At 30.4% G+C, this 27,671-nt stretch overlaps 1 protein-coding gene across 15 annotated transcripts in view; it reads right to left on the minus strand.

Annotated features, from left to right (window-relative positions):
- LOC123009367 (zinc finger protein 768-like) overlaps positions 1-27,671 on the minus strand; it is an 82,313-nt gene that overhangs the window by 17,159 nt on the left and 37,483 nt on the right. For 12 of the 15 annotated variants that reach the window (XM_044405608.1, XM_044405616.1, XM_044405620.1 and 9 more), the window contains 2 exons: positions 12,923-13,148; positions 1,133-1,326 (listed from right to left, as the gene is read on the minus strand). In XM_044405608.1, the coding sequence (XP_044261543.1) occupies positions 1,133-1,326; positions 12,923-13,148 (420 nt within the window). Of the gene's footprint in view, positions 1-1,132; positions 1,327-12,922; positions 13,149-19,437; positions 19,681-27,671 lie in introns of those variants that run through there. The other 3 variants (XM_044405619.1, XM_044405615.1, XM_044405623.1) reach the window with 2 other exon arrangements.

Genomic DNA, 27,671 nt, shown 5'->3' on the forward strand with positions numbered 1-27,671 from the left:
TAGAATTTAATAGTTTGTAGTTAATTTATCATAATTATCGACACAAAAATCGTTATTTAATCAAGTATTATTATTAAACTAGTATTAGTTTAAGTTAAAGGGGAAAATGACATAATACTTACCAAAATAAATAAATTAATTAAACCATAGATATTTTGTCTTAGAATTGTATTAACTAGTTTTAGTCAGTTTTAAATTGGGCTCGACAGTAATACCAACGTAGGAAAAATTAGTATTCACTTGATATTATTTTTAACTAATAATGGGAGCGGGATAAATTTTCGGTCGCACTGTTGCCACCCCAACAAAATAACCATTGAAACCAAAACCAAAAATAATGAAAAAACCAACAAATCAACTGTGTGTGAATTAAGATAATCATACGGAAAAGTGATAAGTGAAAAAGAGTCCGGAAAGTGTCTGGCATTGTCCTTCAAGGTGCTTATTAAATGAATTCCGGGTTAATTGACCTGAATCGATTGCAAGTCGAGTTTATCATCAAATTTTCAAGTTGCATTTCGAACTTGGCATTGAAACTTTTTTTTTTCAGAGTTAATTAATTTGTTACTTGTCGGAATTTAAACAGAAAACAATAAAGTTGTGTGTTGTCGAGTGGTTTGATACGATTTACAACTTCCTCTTCGATACATTATCGTCACTTATGTGTTCAAACATCAGCATTTAATTACAAGAACTCAACGAGTTTATTGTCAAATTTTCAAAACGGCGGTTTAACCGATATTCTTGCAGTTAACTAGCTATTTTATTTAATTAATTAATTAAATATGTTGATTTTTTTAAACCATCAATCTCGTTCGATCCCAATTTGTCGTTAATTAATTAAAAAAATAATAAAATAATAAAATGCAAATTAATACATGTTAGTAACAGTGTAATTAGCTAAAAAATTACCATAAATAAATGTAGGTTAAACTCAAACGTTCATTAAGTGGATAATTTATTAATCTTAAACTTTAATGTTTATGTAAATGAATTTTTTCCTGTTTGAGTTAACCCAAAAAGTGAAAATTTAAAGTTTCAATGCCGTTTTGGCCGACTTTCCGTCTCTGAAACCAATCGAAAAAACCAAAACCCCCCCAAAAAAAAACAAAAAAAACTTGTGTATACATACATGGCTTACTTTCGACGTATGTGTCCTCAGACTGGACTCCGTGGCGAAACCCTTGCCGCAGATGGTGCAATGGAAGGGCCGGTTTTTGGCCCTTTCGACCTGAGCGTCGTGATTTCTGAGATGCTGCTGAAGGTTGGACAGTTGGATGAAGGCCCTTCCGCAGTCCGGCAAGTGGCACTTGTAGGGCCGTTCACCTGAAAAAAACCCATGAAAAAAACGTCTAATTTTCTTAAAAACCTTGTAATTTATTCACGATAAGCCATCCAATTTAAAAGAAATTCATATTCGATATTTATCGTCGCCTTCGCATCCCCCATTTGCGGCAATTACCGATTTTAATCTTCCATTTTTGCGCGTCGTAATCCCCTCACATTTTTCATCGTCTTCTGAAAAGCTTGAGTGTAAATTACGCCACCTGACCGAAATCTCAACGACATCTCAAATTATAGCTGTTTAAATCAGAGTGTGAAGCCCCTCGATAAAAAAACACCCACAATAATCGTGAAAGATATAAGGAAGGAAGAAAAAAAATCAACACACCCATCCCGAGCCATGTGGTATCTTTTTAATCACACGTTCACTACTCACCTGTTCCAGGGTTACGGGCCCCCGTTTTTCGGGGGGCAGGTGTTCCCCTTGAAACAATACAAGGCAAGGGGCCCGAAACGTATTAATATAGTGGGTGGCTCGGACCGAAAAGGTGTACTTGAATAAGAAGTAATTATTCTTGCTTGGCTTGCATACGCCATATGCCGCGGCGACCGTTTAAAAAAAAATTAAAATAACCACTCCAAATCTTCATTCATTCAAACTTAAAAGTTACTTTTTATTCAGGTTTCAACATTATAATCCTAGATTTAGATAAAAATTAAGCCTAATTTTAAATAAGAAAAAAAAATAAATCTTAAACATTATCTAGGACTATGAAATATGAACTGTAAACAAAAAACAATATTTTTGATTAGGTTAAACCAAATTAAGAGTTTCAATCTTGAAATTTTGCCTAGGTTTAGTTTCAAACTGCATGTTTTTGCAGATTTTTTCAAACCTTGGTCAAACTCATTATAAAACTAGTTCTAGATTAGAGTTCTATACCTATTCAGATTCATTTTTTTTTGTTTAACTTTTTTAAGCATTAATTAGCCCAAGTTTAGATAACCTAGTATTTTCTAATCCTGCGATATAATGCCCTAGGTTTGAAGTTTCTACAGTCTAGAATCTTCAAACATTAGTCATATCTTAAGCTTATAATTTTTGCTCAGGTTCAAATAAACGCATATTATTTTGCTCTTTTAATTATTAACTCAGATTTACACCTAGGTTTTTCAAAAATTAAGATTCAAAAGATTAAAGTTACAATCAAAATTTCAGGTTTATAAACAATGTTTTGGCTTAAATGAATCGTAAACTTTTGCCTAGGTTTAGTTTTAAACTATATGATGTTGCTGTTTTTTTCAAACCTAGGTCAAACTCATATTACAAATCTAGTGATTGACTATAATTATATACTTAGATTCAAATGTTTTTTCACTATTGAAAGCATTAATTGGGTCAGGTTTAGATATGCCTAAATCTAGTATAATGTATTTTCTAATTACGATATAATGTCTTAGGTTTGAGAATTCTAAGGTCTAGAATTTTCAAACTTTAGTCATTTCTTTAGGCTTACAATTTTTTCTCAGGTTTGATTTGAATTAAATATTCATATTATTTTGTCCTTTCAATTATTATTAATCAAATTTAAATCTAGGTTTTTTAGAATTAAATTTATAAAATTAAAGTAACAATCTAATTTTCAGGTCGATAAACAATGTTTTGTCTTAGATTAACCTAACATTATATAATCGTAAACTTTTGCCTAGGTTTAGTTTCAAACTGGGTTTTTTCCCAAACCTAGTCAAACTCATTATAAACTTAGGTTATACTTAAATTTCATTTTAAGCATTAAGTAACCCAAGTTTAAATAACCTAATAATTTAGGTTTGAGGATTCTATATCCTACTCATTTCCTTAGGCTTATAATTTTTGCTCATGTTTGATTTCTCATACTATTTTGCTCTTTTAATTATTAACTCAAACTAGGTTTAAAGCAAATTTTCAGGCCTATAAACAAAGTTTTGACTTTGATTAACCCAACATTAGATAATTTTAAACAGTTGCCTAGGTTTAGTTTCAAATTGTTAAGCATTAATTAGCACAAGTCTAAATATCCTAGTATTTTCTATTTCCTTGATATAATTCTCTAGATTCTATGACTGAGGTTTGAGAATTTTAAACCCTAGTCATTTCTTCAAACTTATAATTTTTGTTAAGATTTAATTTCAAATTTTTATTAGGTACCTCATCTTTAAATAAATAGTGATACTATTATTTTGTCTTTTTAATTATTACCCCAGATTTGAGCCTAGGTTTTTCCAAAATTAAGTCTTAAAATATTAAAGTTACAATCAAAATTTCCGGTCCCTAAACAAAGTTTTGGCTTAAATTAACCCAAAATTGGATACCCTTAAACTTTTGCCTAGGTTTAGTTTCAAATTTTTATATATTATCAGTTAGTCATTTAGTATTTTTTAATTATGTTTATATGTAATTTGTTTTCTATTATAATTTTATTATTACTTAATGTAAAGGATATTACCGTTAAATAAAGTTATTATTAAATAAATAGATGTATTTATTTTCAAACCTAGCAGTAATTAACCCAAGTTTAAGTAATCTAGTATTTTCTAATGTACTGGAATTCATCCTTTTAATTATTTAACCAAGTTAAATCTAGGCTTTTTGAAAACGTAAAGATAAAATTTTCCATCTTACAAACAAAATTTTTGCTCAGGTTAAGTCAATATTAGAGTTTCAAGCTAAATTTTTGTTCAGGATTAGTTTCAAACTTTTATTCCTAAACCTAGATCCAACCTAAAGTTAAACTTGAACTTAAAAGTTTAAAATTCGATTTATTTTTTCAGGTTTATAATTTTTGCCTAGGTTTAATAATCTTACAAATTAAATAACACTTGGGTTACTTTACACTTTTAACTGATGGCAGACCCTTAAAATTACCCTAAATTTATGAAATACGAAAAAAAAACTTTTTTTTTAAATTTTATAATTATATCTTTTGCGTCTGAGATAAAATAAAGAATCCTCCTTCCTCCCCCCACCCCGTCCGTTCATCCCTCCTGTATTTTTTTCTTAATTTGAAATTCCCTTCAACATTTATTTTGAAAATGTAAAAATAAAATTTTCGGGTTCACAAACAAAATTTTTGCTTAGGTTAAGTCAATATTAGAGATTCAAGCTTAAATTTTTGTTCAGGATTAGTTTCAAACTTTTATTCCTAAACCTAGATCTAACCTAAAGTTAAACTTGAACTTAAAGGCTTAAAATTCGATTTATTTTTTCAAGTTTATGATTTTTGTCCAGGTTTAATAATCTTACAAATTAAATAACACCTGGGTTACTTTACACTTTTAACTGATGGTAGAACCTTAAAATTACCCTAAAAACCTTTAAATTTATAAAATCCGATTAAAAAATATTTTTTTAATTTTATAATTATATCTTTTGCGTCTGAGATAAAATAAAGAATCCTCCTTCCTCCCCCACCCCGTCCGTTCATCCCTCGTGTATTTTTTTCCTAATTTGAAATTCCCTTCAACATTTATCTTTTAATAAAAGCGAACTCGCACAACGGATTAAAAATCGGTAAGAATTTCACGTCCAATTTAATGGAAATAATAAACCGAAACTTTTTAATTCCACATTCTTTCGAACTGTGACATATTTTTAATAAAGGCGAGTTATTGAAAAGAAAAGAGCTCCATTATTGGAAAAATCGCCGTTCGTTTAATCAAGAAAGGGGACTGTCTCAATCAAAACAAAAAGGAAATGATGAGTGTATTTTTAAAGTAAACGAAATTAGGGTGAAACGAAGCCGAAAATTCGACTTGCTTTACATATGTCTAGTTAATAAGGTGAATGATATCACAATGAAAACTCATTATCGCATTCGATATGCGGCTAGGGCGCGTCCGGCCCTTTTAATTCGGGCCTTTTTTTCTTTTATTGTTTTTTTTTACCTACGCACGATGACCGAGCAGATGGTACTCTAGTTTTAATTCAAGGGGTAGGTACCTCTTGACCATATGCATATATGTCAATAAAAAATCTAGTCGGCTGCGACTTAGACAAATGATATGCAGAACGAGGCGAAGCCGAGTTCTGCCAAATATCCATGCATTCCAGGTAGACGTAACCCCAATTAGGCAACTTCCTCAAAGCAACCTTGATTATACGTTATCTGTTCAAACTTTAAATAACTTTATCTGAAACAATTGATGCTATCACCGGCAATATGGCTATTAGTACTTTCACTTTTTGTTCATTTTTTCCACCGAGAAGCATCTGTTCGATGAAGCACATGTGAGAAAGGGGATTTTTTATTTACAATCCGTTTTCGGACGATGAAATTTATTTTCATGGTTTACTAATGCTTCGGTTAAAACATGTCGGGTCATTTACATACAACACACGCTTTTCGATCCAAATCGGAATTTATTCGTTTCCTTCGAGGCTATTTCAAAGTAAGGAAAAAGGGGTGCGAGTCGCGAAACAAGGCCGATGCAACCGTAGAGGAATGAAATGAAGATTCCCAACACTTTCTTAATTTTTCTTAAACATGAGCAATACGAGTTAAAAAAATAAACTCAAAAATTATAAATGTAATGTTATTAATTAGATATTTTTGTTGGAAGAATTACATCTTTAAACCTAAGTTAACTAAATTTTACCTAAACTTGAGTTAACTTAAATTGAACTTTTTTGTACTTCACCCATTTTTTTCAAAGGTTAAAACGAGTTTGTTTATTGTTAACTTTTATTGTTAGGTTTCAAACAGTATAAATACACCAACTTTGAGTAAAATTTTAATTTTTGTTGCCTTGAGGAGGCTTGAAAAAATGACCTTAAACCTGAAATTTTAAAGCAAAGTTTCAGAAAAAACCTAGGTTTATACTCAGTTAACAATTACAATTAAAAAAGAAAAAAAAATCAATCACACTAGTTAATTAAACTTGTTTAGATTAAAACATAAATAAACATTGAAACGTAAAGATTCCACACTTCCTAAGACAGTTTCTTATTTTTTTTAAACATGAGTAATGCGAGTAATTATACCTCATCTTTAAATTAATAGTCATACTATTATTTTGCCTTTTTAATTATTATCCTAGATTTGAGTCTAGGTTTTTTTCAAAATTAAGTCGTAAATTAATAAAGTTACAATCAAAATTTCCGGGCCTAAACAAAGTTTTGGCTTAGCTTAACTTAAAGTTGGATAATGTTAAACTTTTGCCTAGGTTTAGTTTCAAACTGTTTATATATTTTATTATGATGATGTATTTATTCTCTAACCTTTTAATTATTAAGCCAGGTTAAACTTAGGCTTTTTGAAAACGTAAAGATAAAATTTTAGGCTTATAAACAAAATTTTTGCTCAGGTTAAGTCAACATTAAAGTTTCAAGCCTAAATTTTTGCCCAGGTTTAGTTCCAAACTTTTATTCCTAACCCTAGATCAAACCTAAAGTTAAACTTGAGTTAACTCGAACTTAACAGCTTAAAATTCGATGTACTTTTTCAGGTTTGTAATTTTTACCCAGGTTTGATAATCTTACAAATTAAATAACACATTAGTTAGTTTACACTTTTAACTGATGGTAGACCCTAGGTTTTTCCAAAACTATGCTTTAAATTACACTAAAAACCTTTAAATTTATGGAAATCCGAAAAATTATTCGAGTTTCATAATTAATTAATTTTATTTTTTTAATATTATAATTATAACTTCTGCGTCTGAGATAAAATAAATAATCCTGTTTTCCTTCAACATTTATCTTTTACTAGTAAGTTAACTAAATTTTATTTAAATTTGGGTTAAATTTTAAACGAAAGTTAACATCAAAAGCTAGTTTAAACTTAAATTGATTTTTTTATACTTAAAAAATTTTTTTACGAAGATTAAATCGAGTTTGATTTTTGTTAACTTTAATTGTCAGGTTTCAACTTTGAAATAATTAACCTTGAGTAAAACTTTAATTTTTGTTGCCTTGTAGAGGTTTGAAAAAACGCCCTTAAACCTGAAATTTTAAAGCAAAGTTTTAGAAAAAAAACTAGGTTTATTTCTGAGTTAACAATTAAAAAAGTAAAAAAAGTTTCAATCACAGTAGTTTAGATGGAAACATAAATACACATTGAAACATAAATATTCTGCACTTCCCAACACACTTTCTTAATTTTTTTAAACATGAGTAATGCGAGTTTAAAAATATATTTAAAGACAAAAATCATAAAGATAATGTTATTACACATTATTTTTGTTGAAAGAATCACAGTTTTTAAACCTGAGTTAACATTACAACTAAAGTTAACCAAATATTTACCTAAACCTGAGTTAACTTTTAAACCTAAGTTAACCAAAAGCCAATTTAAGTTTAACACGAGTTAATTTAGTTTTTTATCGTTACATTTTAAATAGAAAACAATCATAATAATGTCTTCTTAAGAAGCAATATTTGTTATAGGCTTAAAAAATCGACCTTAAACCTGAAAGTTTTAGAAACTTGGCAAAAATAAGTTGTTTAGATTAAAACCTATTTTTGCAGCATCCCTGCAAGCCAATTATCCACGTAAAAATCCCAAGCAAGTCATTAAATCCGCACCCTTTAACAGGTGTAAAAAACGTGTAAAGCTCTTGCAGGAGCTTTAAAGCTCATATTTAAGCGCAATCACCATAAATGGCTTTTTTAATTTTCCTCAACCCTTCTCGCTTTAAATAAGAACTCGGTAAAAATTAGCGCATTTTCCACCCTTCCTCAAAATCGAATTTTTTGCCAAAAAAAAACCCAACCCCTTGTAATAATTCTCGCGCCATTTACTCCAACCACAACAATAAATTCATATGAATTTCTTGAAGGGTTGAATCAACCCTTTGGAAAATTCGTTTCAACGACTGTCTGTCTCTCGATCAATCGTGCGTTGGAATTTTTCCGTAATTTTGCCATTATTCAAAATGGCGGCCGGTGCAATTGCGAATGTGTGCATAGGGTTCGACCATGCATGTGGTAAAGAGGGGGTGGAAAATGCAATGCGGGGGGGCGGGGGACGGACATGTGATATATCTAGAGGGCGGTGCTTTGCCTATGTACTAACGGAACACAGTATTGTGCCGATTTCGATATATGTTTCGCGCTGGTTTTGGGGCCACGTCAACCGTTGACGTAAGCGAAAAAATATTTTTCCATGGGGTGGGAAAAAATAAGGGAATTGGTATAAATAAGCGCAATCGGAATGAGTTTTCCGAGAAAATTATAGTCGAGGCGATGAATACAAATCGCTTCCTGAAAACTAGTCAAAAGTGCCACTTAAAGTCGGGGGGTTGGGGAAATCGAGCTTTGATGACCGATTCAAGGGGTGAAATTGTGGCCTGAGTTTTCTTTATTTTTTCCAATGAGGGGTGACGGGAAATGAATACAGTCAGTGTCTGGTAGACATGTTGAAAAAATATTTTTTCTGATGGTCGAAGCGATTCAGGAATCGATTCGTTTTAAACATTTACAGGCGTGTAATCTGAAACTATTACTGGAAGCACTGAAATTGCACTGAAAGCATCAATTGAATCAACATAATGAAGACAAGGGGTAATCATTGAAAATATTTCCTGCTTGTTTATAATCGCTGAAAAAATCCTGCTGCGGTGATTCACCAAAAAATTTATTCCTGCTGTGATTATAATCACAAAACATGAAAGAGCGTTTCATAATCCTGCAAAAACCACCCTAAAATTAAAATAGTTGCAGAAGTTTCAAACGAAGTTTTTTCAGGAAAGGAAATCCTGCAACGTAATTTCAGAGGATAAAACTGTATTTTTTCAAAAGTTGACACTATTTTTACCAAAGTTGTTATTATTATTTGTAATTCTTTCAATAAATCCTACAATTAGAGCATAATCCTGAAAAACTATCCAAAAATTATAGAAAACAGTTGTTCAAAGACAACGTTTCACAAGAAATCCAGCAACTGTAACTTTTACAGGTGAAAAAATCTTCCTGCAAAAAAGCCTTTATAGAATTAACATTTATTTTAGAAAAATATTCTTGCTGTAACTGCAAACAAAGCAGGAAGCGGTTAATTCTCCTGCTACAGAAATTAAAATATTGTTCTCTAAAGTGATACAAGCAGTTTTGAAATCCTTTCAGCAGGAGTAATATGACTGTTGTAAAAAATAAGAAAACTAATTTTATACATTTAATTTAAAAAAGAACTGTAAAACTAAATAATAATTTTCATGTTTTTGTTATTCTTTTAATTTAAAATAAAAATTTGTCTTGTTTCCTGCAAAATTTCAAACATATTGCGTTTGTTTATAATCACTAAAAAACTTTTTCAAAAATCCTGCTAAGGTGATTTATTTCTACTATGATTACAAAACATAAAAAAACCTTTCATATTCCTACAAAAATCTCCTACAGAATTAACATTATTGTTTCCAAAGTTTTTTTAAAGAAAATTATTCCTGCTGTGTAACTACAAACGAAATAGGAATCTTGTTTATTCTCCTGCAACAGCAATCAAAATATCGTTCTCTCAAAGAATAAAAACAGTTAAACTGTGATATCAGCAGAAGTATATAATTACTACTGTTAAAAATTAGTAATTTTCCTTCAGCAGGAAACAAATTTTATACATTTTTAATACAAAAAGTTGCAAAAACTATAAATTAGTTTAATGTTTCTGGTTGTTCTTTTAGTTTAAACTAAAAATTTATAGTGTTTCCTGCAAAATTTCAAATACCCTTAGTATTTTATATTATATCCTGTTTATTTATAATCAAAAGCTTTTTCGAAAATCTAACATTTATTTCTGTTTACAACTCAAAAATGTATTTTATCCTCCTGCAAAAATCGTGTATTCTCTGTCAGAAAATCCTGCAACTGTAACTATCTAGATAGAATAATTGTATTCCTGCCGAGGAAGACTTTACAGGATTGATATAATGACGATACCTGTAAACTATTAGCTTAAAAAATCCTGTAATTTTAAAATACTTCCTTGATGTTTTGCAAAACTAAAAAGTTAAAAAGTTTATTTTCCTGCAGACTTATTGTCTAAAATGAGTAAAGCAGTTTTTTCATATATTTTTCAAACTAATATTAGCAGGAGTGGTATTTATCTTATAAGCAGACTTGAGAAATAAAATAAAGACATTATCTTGCAACAGGTAATTATAGTCAACGTAAAGATTCTGTAAAAATAAATTTCATAAAATAATATTCCTGCTGTACTTACATGAAAATCGACAATAAATAAATAAGTGCTGTGTTTTAGCAGGAATGTCGTTACAATTGTGTCTGAAATTTTGTACCCTCCAGCAGGAATTTTGTAAAAATGTAAACGACAGTGTAACAAAAAGCCTCAAAAATTACGACTCGAGTCAACTTAAACGACACCCAGTCACGCTGAGCCAATATTTCAGTCGTCTGAAATCATAAAACAACAATTTTTTTAGGTTTGTTTTATTAACATCGTCCCTCTGTGTAGAGAAATCTCATTTTTCCCCCCTAACAATCCCTGCAAATCGATCAGAAAATATAATGTGTGTTTGGTGATGCAGTTTCAGTTCGATACGTGTGCACTGTAGCCGTCCACGTGATTATTCCGTCACCTCGTCCTATTTTCCCCCCAAAAACCCAATGGTCCATTCCGATAGTTTGACGTTAAGTGTGAAAATCGCTTGTCGGTGCGCCTATTCCCATTACCTTTAATTTAAATGAGCAAGCTATGGAAATATGGCCCGTAATGGCAAATTGTTAATTTGTTTGCGATTTTTGAGCTTTTTCAAACCGGATTAACCGGTTCGGTTGCAAGAATCCGATCGGAAGCTCGAACTTTGGGAGCTTAAGCCGATTACGCGCTTTTCTTTTCTTGCGAGCTTTTTAAAATTTCTCGGCCGTTTTCCGGTCATTAAGCGAGCTTTTGCACTAATTTGATATATTGGTGGAGAGCACATTTGAATTTTTTTTATAATAGACGAGCGACTGCACCGAATATTAACTATAGTGGCCGAAATGTGAAATAAAAATTGCACCCCTTTAACGACTAGGGAAAAATCCCCTCATTTTTTAACCCTTTAAGTCGGCGAAGGGGCGACTTGTCTCATTGCCCTATTTCCAAGTCGGAAAAAATGTGCCCCAGATCGATTTTTAATTATGACTGAAGAGTCGAAGAGAAAAGGTTTTTTTTCAACTAAATATTATTAAAAGGGTGGGCCCTTTGAACTCGATATAATTACAAGAGAAAAACAATAAGATTAAAACTGACCCACAATCGACCAAATAAAATATTTATCGTGTAATTAGAGCGAAAAGTCGACGCGAACTTATTGAACGATTGCACTCTACAAAAATATTTCATTTGTCCATTCAAGGGATGCTTATTTCAAATCAATGCCTAATAAGGGGCGCATTTTGACCAAATCAAGCAGCCCAAGAAACAAATTTTAACCCAACTCTAATCCTCGCAGGAAAAAAAGTTTCAGCACTTTTTCCTGTTAGTTTAAAAAAATTACCGACAGCAGGAATTAACGTTTTTGGGAGCTTTTTAAAGTTGTTGTATAGTTTGCAGAATTCCTGCTAAACGAGCACAAATTCTTAGTTCAATTTTTCAGAAATTGCGGGATTTGTTTCAAAAAGCAACTGCTGGAATTCTATTAATTAGTTTATGTTTTTAAGTTTTAATGTTGGTTAAAAATAAATATTCCTAGCAAAAGGTTTGCGACTTGGGTATAAATGGCTAAAATTTTAATTTAAACCCAACTCTAATCCTTGTATAAAAAATGTTTCACAACTTTTCCTCTTAGTTTTGAAGAATTACCGACAGCAGGAATTAACGTTTTTGGGAGCTTTTTAAAGTTGTTGTATAGTTTGCAGACTTCCTGCTAAACGAGCACAAATTCTTAGTTCAATTTTTCAGAAATTGCGGGATTTGTTTCAAAAAGCAACTGCAGGAATTCTGTTAATTAGTTTAAGTTTTTAAGTTTTAATGTTGGTTAAAAATAAATATTCCTAGCAAAAGGTTTGCGACTTAAGTAGAGTTGGCTAAAATTTTAATTTTAACCCAACTCTAATCCTCGTATAAAAAATGTTTCAGAACTTTTTCTCTTAGTTTTAAAGAATTACCGACAGCAGGAATTATCGTTTTTGGGAACTTTTTAAAGTTGCTACTGCTAAAGCTAGTAGTTTTGCAGGAACACAAATTCAAAGTTTAGTTTTTCAAAAATTGCAGGATTTGTTTCAAAAAGCAACTGCAGGAATTCTATTAATTAGTTTAAGTTTTTAAGTTTTAATGTTGGTCAAAAATAAATATTCTTGGCAAAAGGTTTGCGACTTGGGTATAATTGGTAAAAATTTTAATTTTAACCCAACTCTAATCCTCGTATAAAAAAATGTATCAGAACTTTTCCTCTTAGTTTTAAAAAATTATCGACAGCAGGAATTAACGTTTTTGGGAACTTTTTAAAGTTGCAAAATTCCTGCTAAAGCTTCTAGTTTTGCAGGAACTTAAATTCTTAATTAAGTTTTTCAGGAATTGCAGGATTTGTTTCAAAAAGCATTTGTCTTGCCATTTTACAGAATTTTCAAAAACTGCAGGAATAGTTTAGGCTGTTAAGTTTTAATGTTGGCTAAAACCAAATATCTCTAGGTGTTGGCGTGTATATAGTTAGTTTTTGTGGTGCTTACCCGTGTGTAGCCTCGTGTGTTGTTGCACGTGACTCAACTGCTTGAACCTCCTGTCGCAATAGGAACATTTGTAGGGTTTTTCTCCCGTGTGAACCCTGATATGTTGGACTAACTGATGATTGCTGCTGAAAGACTTTAGACATTGCTGGCACTGATGTGGTTTGACTTCTGAGCGTCCCGTCAACTCCCTCGCATGCATTTGCATCGCCGATTTGTGCATGAAAATCTGTAAAAATCCGTTTTTTTCTAAATACAATAAAAATGAAACGAAAAAATGTGCTTGTGTTGTGAAAATTGTGTCGAGTACGGTCCTGTCGCGGCGCCGAGACTATCCCTTTTAATTTCTTTCCAACTTTTTAACCCCGTCTTTTCCGTTTTTCGTTTTGCCCTCTCGTTTTTAATCACAGCTTTCTAAGATTTCGACGCTTACCTGCCGTTTTAATTCGTCATTATTAAAATAATGCTTCAGTTTTAATATTTCATTTGGGGGTAGGGGCGATTTACGCGACGAGCCACTTTCGGGGATCGAAAAAAGACGACGATTTATTCTGCCAGACGGCTAGGAAAATCGTAAAATAGACACAAAAATAATAAAAAACACTTAAAGACAACGTGTAATAAAAAAATTGGTTTCATTAAATTAAGTAAAACTATGATAATTTTATGTTGTTTGATTTAATTTACAGCCTCGGCTTCGCCTCGATTGATGAATTTTAGAAAAAATAACATTTATTCAATACTCTATGTTAAAATTGAATTTTATTTAGTCTTTTCTTCATGTTAAAATGAAATTTTATCGTCTAGATGATAACAAATACATCCATTGTTGTATATCTGCGGTTGTTAGTTGCTAACGATCTTTGACATTAGATTTCATTGTTGAATTTTACTTTGACATTTATAAATATCGACCAAATTGACTACAAAATTAGTGAGAATGGAATAAAATTTTATATTGTACACGATGATAAAATTTTCATTATCTTTTCCAGGATATTATTAAATTGCTCTCAAAGATAAAATTCACTTTTATCGTCTTGTATAATAAATTACTATTTTACATTGTTTCTGTTTTAGCTCGTCTTAGACTCCGTTATTAAAAACCAAAGAAAGGTCGAAAAAAATTTGAAGCTCGGCTTTGCCTCGCCTATTAAATACAACAACAAATAAGAGTAAAAGTCAATTTTTTTTTTTTTTTTTTTAAATATTGTTATTTGAAAATCCGTCACAATAGCTCGGCTTTGCCTCGGCTATTACAAAATCAACATTTAATTGTAGTACAACCAAATAGGCTAAAAAGTTAACTTTATTTAATGCCCAAGTCTGGAAGTAACAATTTATAGTTTGGTAGAAAGTAACAAATTATTGTTTGATTTAATTTATAGCCTCGGCTCTGCCTTAGTTGTGGCATTTTTAAAAATTTTCCCTGGAAAGATATGAACTATCCAGTAGGAAAAAAGAAGAAGAAGAAAAGAATAGAAACAATATTTTTTATAGTGTTTTTGTTGTTTTAGCTCGGTTTCGCCTCGACTATTAAAAATAAAAATGAAATAACTCTATAAGTAGTCGTCAAAGTCAACTTTGTTTGTTAAAATTAAAAACTCTTATCTTTTATAGTTTTCTTGAATTTTTCAAAATATTTTTATTTGAACTTCGTTACAATAGCTCGGCTTTGCCTCGACTATTACATAATCAAATTTAAATTTACAATTTGGATTTAAAAATCAACTTTTATCAATCAATTTCTTAGTAATTTTGCGTTTTTTAATGACTGATTTTTTTATAGTGGATAAAGAAGAAACCTGATTTTCTAATTTTTTTGGTTGTGGTTCAATTACATAAAAATCAAACATTTTTGTAAAACAAATTAATTAAAATGAGATACTATTTATTAAAAAGTCTCTCGTTTTTCTTTAATTTGACAAATTGTAGCAAAAAATGAATTAAGAAAAGATATTATTTATTAAAAAGTCTTTCGTTTTTCTTTAATTTGACAGATTGTAGCTTTCACTCGGCGTCGCCTCGACTATAAAAAATCAAAATCTCAAGTAACATCAAACAACTCAGCGTGAAAGTCAGATTTATTCATTGTCGTTAGTAGTTTTAGTTTATTTTTCATTTTTAATGACTACGAATTTAAATAGTTGATAAATCAGAAATCTGTTTGCTTTTATTTACTTTTTATAGTCCAATTTACAGATTCAACTGCGGTATACAATTTTTTTTTGAATAAGAACTAACTTTTTGTTTGCTTAATTTGACAGGTTGCAGCTCAGGCTCGGCTGCGCCTCGTTTAAGTTTCAAGTTAAGCTTTATTATATAATATTTGGTTAGGAAAATGCCGATAACGTAGAAATCTGTTGGTCACGTGACCCCAGATTGGGGTTGATTGTCGTCTAAAGCGTGCAATTTTTTCCATGCATTTTTGCATTTTTCAGTGGCACTAATAGTGGGTTTTCCCCCTCGTATTAAATAATTCCAAGTCGGCAACAAATAATAAAAGAAATAAAATATAAAATGACATATTATAAGAATGTAAATGAGTGGAATTGAGGGAAAGGATTTCCGCGGAAATGGGCATACGAAGAAGGGCGACAGGAAGAAGGAGGAGTGGAATTCCTGTAAACATAGGGCATGACTTTTTGCGATTTTCAAACAAAACAGTTTCAAGTCACACCTCGTATTTCCAAAGGTTATGGAGTGCTAGAACGAGGAAGTATAATTGGGTTCTTTTACCGTATGAGGTCGTGTAGGAGTGCTTATATTGTGTGCCGATGTCGAGTTTTCTCTTCAAAAATAAGATACAGATGGTTTCGCTCTTTTGTCTCCTCACTCGTAAAAATCCAAAATTACGCTAATTGCGACGATTTAAAAAGCGCTAATTGCGAAAAAACCCGACGACAGGCATACAGTATCAATTTTAAGATTAAGTCGGAGCATAATTTCGTTATTATTATTACAAGAATTGAGATAATAACGGCATTTCTTTCGCCAATTACGGCAAACTATAATTAATTACTTCGATTCGATTTACGTAATTGTGAAATATTTCAAGTCGCAAAAATTTCTTCTACTTTGCAATTTTCGACGTTAGCAGGTGTACCAACAATCTGAATTTATAATGCAGTGACGTGCTTTAAATTAGGGTTATTTGCGCAAATTTTATTCAAAAACCGTTTAATCTTGATCGAGGATCTTTACAGATTTCAACGAAAAAGCGAAATTTAAAGGATGTTATTGTTATCATTTTTATCTAGTTGTAAAAATTTGATTTTATATTTACACATGTTTGTTTTCGCTCTTATCACTGATTATTTTTATCCTTCCATTAATCATTATCACACATTCTGTGGATGTTTTGACGTCCTTTTTTGTGTGTGAGAAAAAATGCAATTTCTTTTGTTTATTAGCCACCTGCGTTGATTTCGTTTTGGTGTCGTTTTTTCCGCGTCGGTGGCGGCGTCGTTGATTTATCGTAATGTCTTGTCGCCGCAACCGTCCCCAAGAGATAAAAACAACTGTTTCATAAAGTCTGGAAATGAAAAAAGCCATTCGCTCGAGTCGTATATATCATTGTGATTTCTTTTACAATGAGAGGAAAGATCAATTCGTGATACACCCTGTATGTGCGGAAACGGATGGACGACCTTTGATACGTCAAGGATGTTGCTAGAGAGTATCAATCATGTTCGAATAAATAACAATGATGTGTGCAAGAATGTAGACAGTGATAAATAATTCAATTTGAAAAAAAAAAAACAAAAAATTTAAATTTGGCAGCAAACTAAAAATTTTAAAAATTATATAATATAGCTACTAGCCTCGGCTTCGCCTCGGTTAAACCTTTCTTTTTATCTCTCTCTCTTAAAACTATGAGATATTTCAAAATAATTGTACTGACAGGACAAAATTAAGAGCACACTCATTCTAGTTATTAAATGTGATTGTTTCTTATAAAAAAAAGTCTGGAGTAACTACTTTTACTTTTTTTTTACTTAAAAATTATTATTCATATATTTCAATATACACACTTACCACTATTTGAAAAATAATAAAACAATATACTTGTACAGTCAGCTCCAAAATTCACACATCATTTTGACTTTACTTTTGCTAGTGACTGTACACAATAAAATCAAAATCGGTAATATTTTTACCGTCAGCAATACATATATCAATAAAAAATATTTTTACTTAGATCAAAAAAGTGAAAACTATAAAACAACTTTAAAAACTTTTTTATTTATTTTAAAATTAAAAAAAAAAAGAAAAGTTATTAAATTTCATTCTTGTTACTTGAAAATACACAAAACAAAACAAAATAAATGTGTCAAAATTTCTAAATTAATAAAATAATATACGTGCACAGTCAGCTACAAAATTAACGAGCTCTAATTCTATTTTTGTTGGTGACTGTACACAATAAAATCATCAAAATAGAGCCGTTGACGTTAAAATAAAATAAAAAAAAATCGTAAATAACGAATGATTGTAAGTAAGTAAGTTTTCTAGTAAAAATTATATATCGACTCACTTGTCTTCTTTTTTTAACAAAAAAACTGCGACTCTACTTTTGTTGTTGAATGTATACATAAAAGAATTAAAAAAAAAATAAAATTTGGCGGCTATCTAACCATTTTAATTATTTAATCCAAATCTGAGAGTAACTACTAGCCTCGGCTTCGCCTCGGCTAGTCATACTTTTTTTTGTCTGTCTTTACGTAAAAATTATTTTTTATATATTTCAAAATACACAATATAAAAAAACAAAATAATATGCGTGTACAGTCAGGTGAAATTAACAAACTCTGACTTTACTTTTGCTAGTGATTGTGCAAAATAAAATGAAAATAGATATATTGATGTCAAAATCGGTGACATTTTTACCGTCAGCAATATATCAATAAAAAATATTTTAAGTTTTATTGTTGTACCTACTTCATCAAAAAAAGTGAAAACTAGTAACAACTTTATAAACTTTTTTATTTATTTGAAAATTAAAAAGAAGTAAAGACAAATAAAAATTACTGAACAGTAAAGTTTTCTATTAAAAATTATATTATATATTTTATCGAATCACCTGCTTCTTTCTTTAAGAAAAAACTGCGACACTATTTTTGCTGTTAATTGTACATATATAACAAATTAAAAAAAAATAAAATCAGACAGCTACCAAAACATTTTAATTATTTAATCTGCTTTTTATGAAAATCTGAAAGTAAATATACTAACCTTTCTTCAAAATATGTAAAATTAAACAAATGTACAGTCAAGAAAAATTTTCAAGTTATTAAATTTTATTCTTGTTTTAAACAAACACTCGGCTTTGCCTCGTCATAATTTTTTATCTGTAATTACGTCAAAATTATTATTCATATATTTCAAAATACACAAAATAAAAAAAATAATGTATCACATTTTTTAAATGAATAAAATAATATACGTGTAGCTGACTACAAAATTAACGACCTCTAATTCTACTTTTGCTGGTGACTGTACGCAATAATATCAAAATAGAGACGTTGACGTTAAAATAAAATAAAAAAATATTTAATCGTAATGTTTTTTAGTAAAAATTATATATCGACTCACTTGTCTTCCTTTTTTTAACAAAAGACTGCAAGACACTTTTGGTGTTGAATGTATACATAAGAAAATTAAAAAAAATTAAATTTGACATTAATTGACATTAACCATTTTAATTATTTAATCCACTTTTTGTAAAAACTCGAGAGGAACTACTAGACTCGGCTTCGCCTCGGCTAGTCATACTTTTTTGTCTGTCTTTACATAAAATTATTTTTTATATATTTCAAAATACACAATATAAAAAAACACAATAATAAGTGTATCACAATTTCAAAATTAATAAAATAATATACGTGTACAGTCAACTAAAATTAACAAACTCTGACTTTACTTTTGCTAGTAACTGTACAAAAATTACTCAACCGTAAAATTTTCTATTGAAAAATAACATATCGACTCATTTTTTTTAACATACGACTATGACACTATTTTTGCTGTCGACTGTAGGCATAATAAAATTAAAATTAAAATTTATTATATTTAGCATTGTTACCAATAGTTTTACTAAATAAACATCAAAATGAGAGAAAGGGACACAATTTTAAAAAAGATATAAAAAAATCGGTAATTAAATTAAAAAATGAGAAAAAAATACAAAAAATAAAATTGGTAATAAAAAAATATAACACTTTGTTTCATTTACAGAATTTGGTTTTACGACGTCTGTTATCATTAAAACCGTTACCAACCTTGTAAAAATTCATGAAAAAAAAGCAATTTTAAAACTTTTCAATTTACTTTTGAATAAAAAGAAAGTAAAAATTTGAGAGTTAGACAAACAACAAATTGATTCCTTTCTATAACATAATAAGATTTTTTCTAATTTCTCAGATATCTCATGACCTTTCGACTTATAAATAGATTAAATATTTCCCTATTTTTCCCGCCTTGTGTGAATATTGAATTTTTTTTTAATTTTCTCTAACCTGATGTGGCGGATAGTCAAAGGACATCACCGGTGGATAATAGTAAACATTGGGTTGATAAATTCCGGTGGAAGTTCCGGGCACCGGATCAAAATACGAATTGGTGGTGACCGGCGTCCATTCATTTTGGGCACTTGACCCATACATCGTCCCATCTGTTGAATCGATGGTAAAAAGGTCCCATCTGCCGGCACAGAATCCCCCCTAAAGTCACGTTCACACGTCGCGTTCACCGGCCAACAACCGCGCGAAAACTGAAAGAAGTTGTCAAACGACTAAATAATAATTTAAATGTTCCATATTTATAATAATTAATATAAAATCGAACTAAAACAAATCGCTTTTTGTTTTATTTTGCCATTACGCAAATCTGCTTCTTATTTCAAGCGAGCTTTGGTCTCGCGCACAACAAATTAGATTTGCTCTCATACCGCACGACCAACACGTTATTCCTCGACTTTACGCACACGAATCTGATCAAGATTTATTGCGGACGATTGTAATTAGGTCAATTTATTTACGAGATAACAAGTGCAGTATGCACGAATTTTAGTGACGTTGCGGCAAAAACGTGATTAAGAAAGTCGTCATCAGTCATTTTTTTCGATTTGTCAAGTTGGACGTCATGGTTTTTGCCAAAATAACTGATAAGAGGATGTTTGCGATGATCACAAAGTCTAGCAACGTCATTATTTTCGACCGTTATCAATTTTTTTCGTCTAATTGCATAATATTGTTGTTTGTTGTTTACTGATTAAATATCAACAAGTCAGTCTAAAAGCAGTAATTGATGGAGCACAAATGGATTTTTATTGTTAGACATTTTTTCAAAATTTTACCGTTACAAAAATAAAGAAATTACATTAAAAATAGCACCAAGTACATGCTTTTTTGGAGCAACTGTACTTTTTAAAAATGACGACAAAAATGTGCAATCACAATTTTTAAACTAAGAGTTGTATTAAAATTGTCTATGGAAAAAAATATATATTTTTATTTATTCATGCAAATAAGAATAATTAGAATCACAATTATAACGAAGCGCATTAAAGTTTTCTTTCAAAACTGGGGACATTTTTTTACAAAAGTGTATGTATACTTTAAAAATGAGTAATTAAAGACCAAGATTTCTGTATTTTAATTAAAAAAATTTTGATTTTATAATTTTTTTTTATTTTTTTTTATTTCTAATTTATTTCTATCGAAATTTTGATTAGATTTACTGTCGCGTACAACAATTCGAATCACAATTCTTAAAGCTTCTTTAAGGACATTTTTTGAGCAACTATACTTTATTAACAACGAAAAAATGTGCAGTCGAAATTCCTAAAACATGAGTATCACTTTTTGCGCTCTATTAAAATTGTGCTATTCAAGACAATTTTTTTTTAATTTGTTAAACAAAAAATAACCTTTAAATTATCCAATTAAATTAACCAATTACGCAAATGATTTCACGTACAATCGATGCAGAAAGTAGATACCAGTTTTAGTCCGCCGCATTAAAATTGTGACTAAATTTATTATTTAATGACAGTATAATTCGTATTACCAGGATTTTAAAAGTGCGTGGCCAATGTTCGTTTTAAGACATTGTTTCGTACATTGATACAGTATTTTATGACACGACTGTACATTTCAGTAATTTCAATTTAAAAATACACTAATTCGTCTTTAATTTAAAGACAAAAATAAAAATAATTACAATCACAATTATGACAAAGCGCATTAAAATACTGGAAAATTTTTTTTTAGTAAAAACACAAGTTTGTATACTACGCTCTATCGAAATTTTGATTAGATTTACTGTGGCACAGAGTAATTCGGATCACAATTTTTGAAGTGTGCGGCCAAAGCTTCTTTCTATTGTATTTTAATATCGAGTAAATTCTTTTTAAAGCAACTGTACTTCATAAAAATTACGAAAAAAATTTTTAAACCAAGAGTGTTACTTTTTGCGCTCTATTAAAATTGTGCTATTTGAGACTTTTTTTATTTATTTTCTGTTTAAATTTGTAAAACAAAGAAATCACCTGTATGCCCAACTAAATCAACCAATTAAGAAAATGATTACACGTACAATCGAAGCAGAAAGTAGATACCAGTTTTAGTCCGCTGTATTAAAATTGTGATAAATTTACTATTCAAGCACAGTATAATTCGTACCAGGATTTTAAAAGTGGCCAATGTTCGTTTAAGACATTGTTTCGTACATTGATACATTTTTTATGACGCGACTGTACATTTTAGTAATTTAAAAATACACTAATTTGTCTTTAATTTAAGACAAAAATAAAAATAATTAGAATCACAATTATGACAAAGCGCATTAAAATACTGGAAACTTTTTTTTAGAAAAATCACAAGTTCGTATACTACGCTCTATCGAAATTTTGATTAGATTTACTGTCGCATAGAGTAATTCGGATCACAATTTTTGAAGTGTGCGGCCAAAGCTTCTTTCTATTGTATTTTAATATCGACCAACTGTACTTCATAAAAATTACCAAAAAAATGTACAATCAAAATTTTTGAACCAAGAGCGTTACTTTTTGCGCTCTATTAAAATTGTGCTATTTGAGACTTTTTTTTATTTATTTTTTGTTGAAATTTGTAAAACAAAGAAATCACCTGTATGTCCAACTAAATCAACCAATTAAAAAAATGATTACACGTACAATTGAAACAGAAAATAGATACCAGTTTAAGTCCGCTATATTAAAATTGTGATTAAATTTACTATTCAAGCACAATATAATTCGTACCAGGATTTTAAAAGTAGCCAATGCTCGTTTAAGACATTGTTTCGTACATTGATACATTTTTATGACGCGATTGTACATTTTAATAATTTAAAAATACACTAATTTGTCTTTAATTTAAGACAAAAATAAAAATAATTAGAATCATTAGAATTTTTTTATTAGATTTTTAAACAATTTTTAAAGTAGAAGCAGAAAGTAGATACCAGTTTTAGTCCGCTGCATTAAAATTGTGATTAAATTTACTATTCAATCACAGTATAATACGTACTAGGATTTTAAAAGTGCGTGGCCAATGTTCGTTCAAAGACATTATTTCGTACATTGACACATTTTTTTGAACATTTTAGTAATTTCAGTTTAAAAATACACTAATTCGTCTTTAATTTAAAATAAAAATAATTGGAATCACAATTAAGACAAAGCGCATTAAAATACTGGGAATATTTTTTTAGAAAAATCACTGATTTGTATACTACACTCTATCGAAATTCTGATTAGATTTACTGTCGCCCTGAGTAATTCGAATCACATCAACAAAAAAGTACAATCACGAGCAAAAAGGCAATTTCTGTAAAGATTCTGCCCTGCCGACTTGATTTGACTGTGCCATTCTTGTTTTTTCCACCAGTGCAATGATAATATTTCGCCGTCCTCGCGCTCAGACTGTGACCATCCTTCACCCGTTCTCATAATAAATTCGCTTCACATTCTATCGGTTTGAATTTAAACCGTTCTATTAAAGCATCAAATCAAATTTGAATCAGTTTTCGCTCCCCCAAATTTGAGAAGGTTATGAAAAAATGATCACGTGACTTGAAACAATGCCTCCTCGATCGTATAAATTGTCGCGTAAACATACGCATTTTATGTACAAGGCCGCCTAAGTTTGTTGCCTTTTTATTCATGTGCGTTTATTTTTACACGTCTGCGGATTTTTTCCTCTTGTATTTGTTTAATCGAGGCGACAATCGAATCGTCCGTAATATCGATGGCGTTTTTTGCAGCTACCTTAGAAATTTATGGCGGCCATAAGACGACAGCATATGCTACGTGCGAGAGCGAGAGGGAAGATAGCGTGCAATTAAATTTATTGTATGTGGTTTGTTAATATGACGATTTCTATTCCCTGCATCGAATTAAAGCCATTCAATTAGTACATTCTTAATTTCTTATGTTTTCTTAGATATTTATGTCTCTATTTTCACTTTTGTGAGTCAGTTTTGTACACACGTTTTTGTCCGTAAATGTCAATCTAATTAATCTAATGAATATTTGCGATCTGTCACAAACAATCGTAGAAAAGAAAGTTATTTATTAATGCGGTTTAATTACGATAAGTTGGCCTCGTTTCTCAGCCTGCTCGATTTTCGGCTATATAACAAAAGTTGAGACAAAATCGCATCGCGCGTCATGCATTCGGATGCAACGCCCTCTACATGCCAAGCAAACCGACTGTCCTTTTTTCTTATTTTTATTTGTTTTTAAACGACTTGCTTTTTCAAAGTATATTAACCTATGGCCGACCAGATGAACTAGCATCGCGATGTTTAGTCGAGACGTTCATAATTCATGCTGGGCCATTGCACAGCCATAACCTATCTCAACTTTGAAAATGTTGTTTGTAGATTTAAAAATAGCTTTTAATCTGGTACGGATGGGAAAAAATCAAGTAAGCGTGGGGGGCGTCCATCTTTTTTTCCCTTCTTTTTCGACTAACGGTTCACACAAACGCAAAAATGCACTTTTTTGCACTGATGATCCGTGTAAACGAGAACGAAATTCGCCCCAGGCGCAGGACCGTAATAAAGAAATTCATTAGGGGGCACGGAGGTTATGCGGGATTTATAATGAGCGCTTTAATTGAAATATACAAGGTGGACAATTTACACCATTTTTACAACACGCTTCATTCAATTTATCCGCGTTTCATAATAATTCCAAACATAATTAAGTTTCGCACCAAATAATATTATTTTAATTGCGCGATAATTGTCAATTATTGGGGTTGGTTTTGAACAAAATATGTGGGAGTAATTTATTTTATTTTAATTGTGGAAAAAGTGCGAATTTGTGCACAGTCGCCCTAGAAAAGAGTGTCAATGAGTCAGTCGTGAAGGTAATCGTGGTGTAGGCCACAGCCTCCCATCTAAAATAATTAATTGAAATTAATTAGTTGTAAATTGGCTAAATTAGAATGTGTGGCGGAATAAAAAAATTGGGTTTGAATTGAAAAGCGCGTGTTCCAGGCCCGTACCGGATATAATTTGTATTTTTTCTTCATAACGCATGATCGCATCCAATCGACGTCCAGGTCAATCTGATAGCAAATCCTCGCAATTATTTTTCCCGCAAAAAGTACAAAACGCCGTACTCTGCCATAACTCATTTAAAATCTAACGGAATATAAACTTTATGTTAACTACAACTTAGTACCATATTGGTTTATAAGAAAATAACTTAATAAGAAATGCGGTTATTAACCATTACATATAGTTATATTGTACGATGCTGTACGCATACTTTCTCGTAATCACCGGCGCGGTTTTTGCCCCCTCTGGAACGAAAATAAACAAAAATCGCAAAGTGCACACGCCCAGATTTCTCTCGTTCACCGACGAGATTTTTATTATGAATATATACATTTTTTTTTTTGTTTGAGGACTGCACCGCACTGAACGATAAAAACAAACGTCGACGATGATAAGAGGTTCCTGACCTACCCCACTGTAATCTAAATAAGTCTCCACACGTACTATATGAACGATAAAAAATATTGTTGTGTGTGTATAAACGAAACGAAAAAAATACGATGACGACAAGCATTGTTTGCTCAATGAATAAAAGCCAGTGAATATTCATTCGGAAAATAAGGTCACGTGACAAAAATTAGCACAATTTAATCCGTTTTTTACATAAACAAGATTCGACTTTTGATACTGAAAAGTAACAACATTTAAAAATGAATCCAGTGTTTCCTGACAAAACAAAGTCGCTTTTTTCTATCAAATTGAGAAATTCAGAATTCTAAGAAAGCATTTAAAAATGTATCATTTCGGTAGTCTCAATCTGCATTATTTTTATTTGCAAGAACAACTCGGCTATGCCTCGACCAGCTGGTTTAATTATTGGTTTAACTATTTAGAAAAATAAAAATAAACTGTGTGTAAAAAAATTAGCAATTTTAATTACAATAAATGTCTTTTTTTTCAAAAATTAAATAAAACAAATAAAATGACTACTAGCCTCGGCTACGCCTCGACCATTAAACATTCTTTATTACTATCTGTATACTTAACATAAAAAAAATAATTAAACTCTATTTAAATAACTTAAAAAATCGATTTATTTTTTCTAAAAATTAAAAACAAGAAATTAGAGTTAGTCGAGGCGAAGATTGTTCTCACTAATTAGCAATTTTTAATTACAATAAGTGTTTTTTTTTTTAAATTAAATAAAACAAATGGAATTTGAAGTAGTATTTTTATACTTAACATAAAAATTAATTAAACTCTATTCAAATAATTAAAAAAAATTTTTTTTTCTAAATATCAAATGCGAAAAATTACATCAAGCCGAAACGAAACCGAGATTAGTAGTCACTTTTCAATCTTTAATAATAATTACTAATTTCTAATTTTTGAACTACTCGGCTATTCGCTTAATTAAACATTCTTTATTACTATCTTTAAAAATTAATTAAATTCTATTCAAATAATTCGTAAAAAATAATTTTTTTCTTAAAAATCAAAAAACGAGATATAATAAGTCGAGACAAAGCTGAGACTAATAGTCACTTTCCAATTATTTTCAATAATTAGCAATTTTTAATTGCGATAAGTGCTTTTTTTTTAATTAAATAAAACAAATGAAATAACAAGTAGCCTCGGCTAGCTAAATATTTTTTATTACTTAACATTTCAAAATCAATTAAACTAAAATAATTTAAAAAATCCTGAAAATTGGAAACAGGAAATTAAAACTAGCCGAGGCGAAGCCGAGGCTAGTAGTTACTCAATTTTGCCTTCGGCTCGCTGAATTACAGTTGTTAATAAACCAATAAATAAATTATATGATTGTTAATTTCTAATATGCAACTTATTTTCTATTATTTTTTAAATTATTATATGATAAAATATTTATATGCAAAGCTTGTGGCTCAACTTGTGTAACTTCTAGTTATAATTGTTAATTAAAATTAAAGTGAATTTTAAAATGTAATTAAAAGTACAGAAAAACTTGAAAAAAGGAAGACAAAAGTAAGATTTATTCGGACGCTAAGTCAACATTAGTAATTTTTAATTTTAATTGTAATTATTTAATTAAATAAAATTGTACTTTTTAGAGTGACAACAAAACCAAAAAGAATTATTAAAATTGTAGTTATTATTAAATCTGGTAAGTAATTATCTTAAATTAAAAATAATTTTGAAATGAGGAAAAATTAAATGGAGTGGTTTTGCAATTTTGTAATAAATTAAGCTTTTCCTCCATGGTCATTTGTTAGAATATGACAGCCAGTCTTGCCACCATAGCCTCTCTCCCGTCCCCATCTTCCCCCCAAAATCGCGAAATAATGAAAAAAAATTGCAAAATTACTTACATCCATGTCGTTCAAATCGCCATTTTGTTACAAAAAAAATCCACAAACTGAACGCTTATTTTTAGATAACCCCCCAATAATTCGTAACATATTGATAAGAAAGCAGATAACGAGCAAAATCTCATCCGATTGGTTAAAATTTTGTAAATACTGACCGCGCTTTCAGTCTCCATCCTAATCAATGTCTTGTCACTGTGTTATCACTTCGACGGGGGGCACACGAATAATCCTCCCTGCGATTTTTTCACGTTTTTAAAGCTACGAACGATCGAGAAGACGTCTCTCGAACAGCACAACACATTATTGCGTGGTTTAAAATGTACTTGTGCTAATGCAAGTAACTGCATTTGTCGGCCTTGCAATGCATAAAACCCTGGATAAAGGAGTTTTTTTAAGTGGGGGGAGCTTCAAGGGTAAAATAAGATTGGCGGAGAACACACATATTTTGTTATTTTATATATCAGCGACTTGATTTCCTGCTTTTCGGCAGCGGCGCCCAATTTCGTTCCGGGTTGAACAGATTTTCCAAGGGGGCACACAGGCGGGGGGCTATCTTATCAATTTATCTGTTTTACCAAATGATCAAGAGTGAACGGTTTTAATTGATTTTCGAAATTATGCTGTCGCAAATAAGCAGATAAAATTAGAGCGACCTAAAATTATCTCAAGCGATCGCTAACTTGCGATAAGTATGGACAAAAATTGTCACAATTTTCACAGTTTTTGACAATTTTCACAAAAATCACTGATTATAAGCAAATTTTTGTCACTGTATTTAACGTCAAGCAAAAAAGTATTTGGCAAAAGTCATATAGGGTAAAATTTTTACGACTAACGTTATTAATATTTTCTAAAATGGAATAGAGAAA

This window comes from Tribolium madens, unplaced genomic scaffold (assembly GCF_015345945.1).
Source record: "Tribolium madens isolate multiple individuals breed KSU strain unplaced genomic scaffold, Tmad_KSU_1.1 Scaffold_71;HRSCAF=194;Tcas5.2_LG6, whole genome shotgun sequence".
Taxonomy (NCBI): Eukaryota; Metazoa; Arthropoda; class Insecta; order Coleoptera; family Tenebrionidae; genus Tribolium; species Tribolium madens.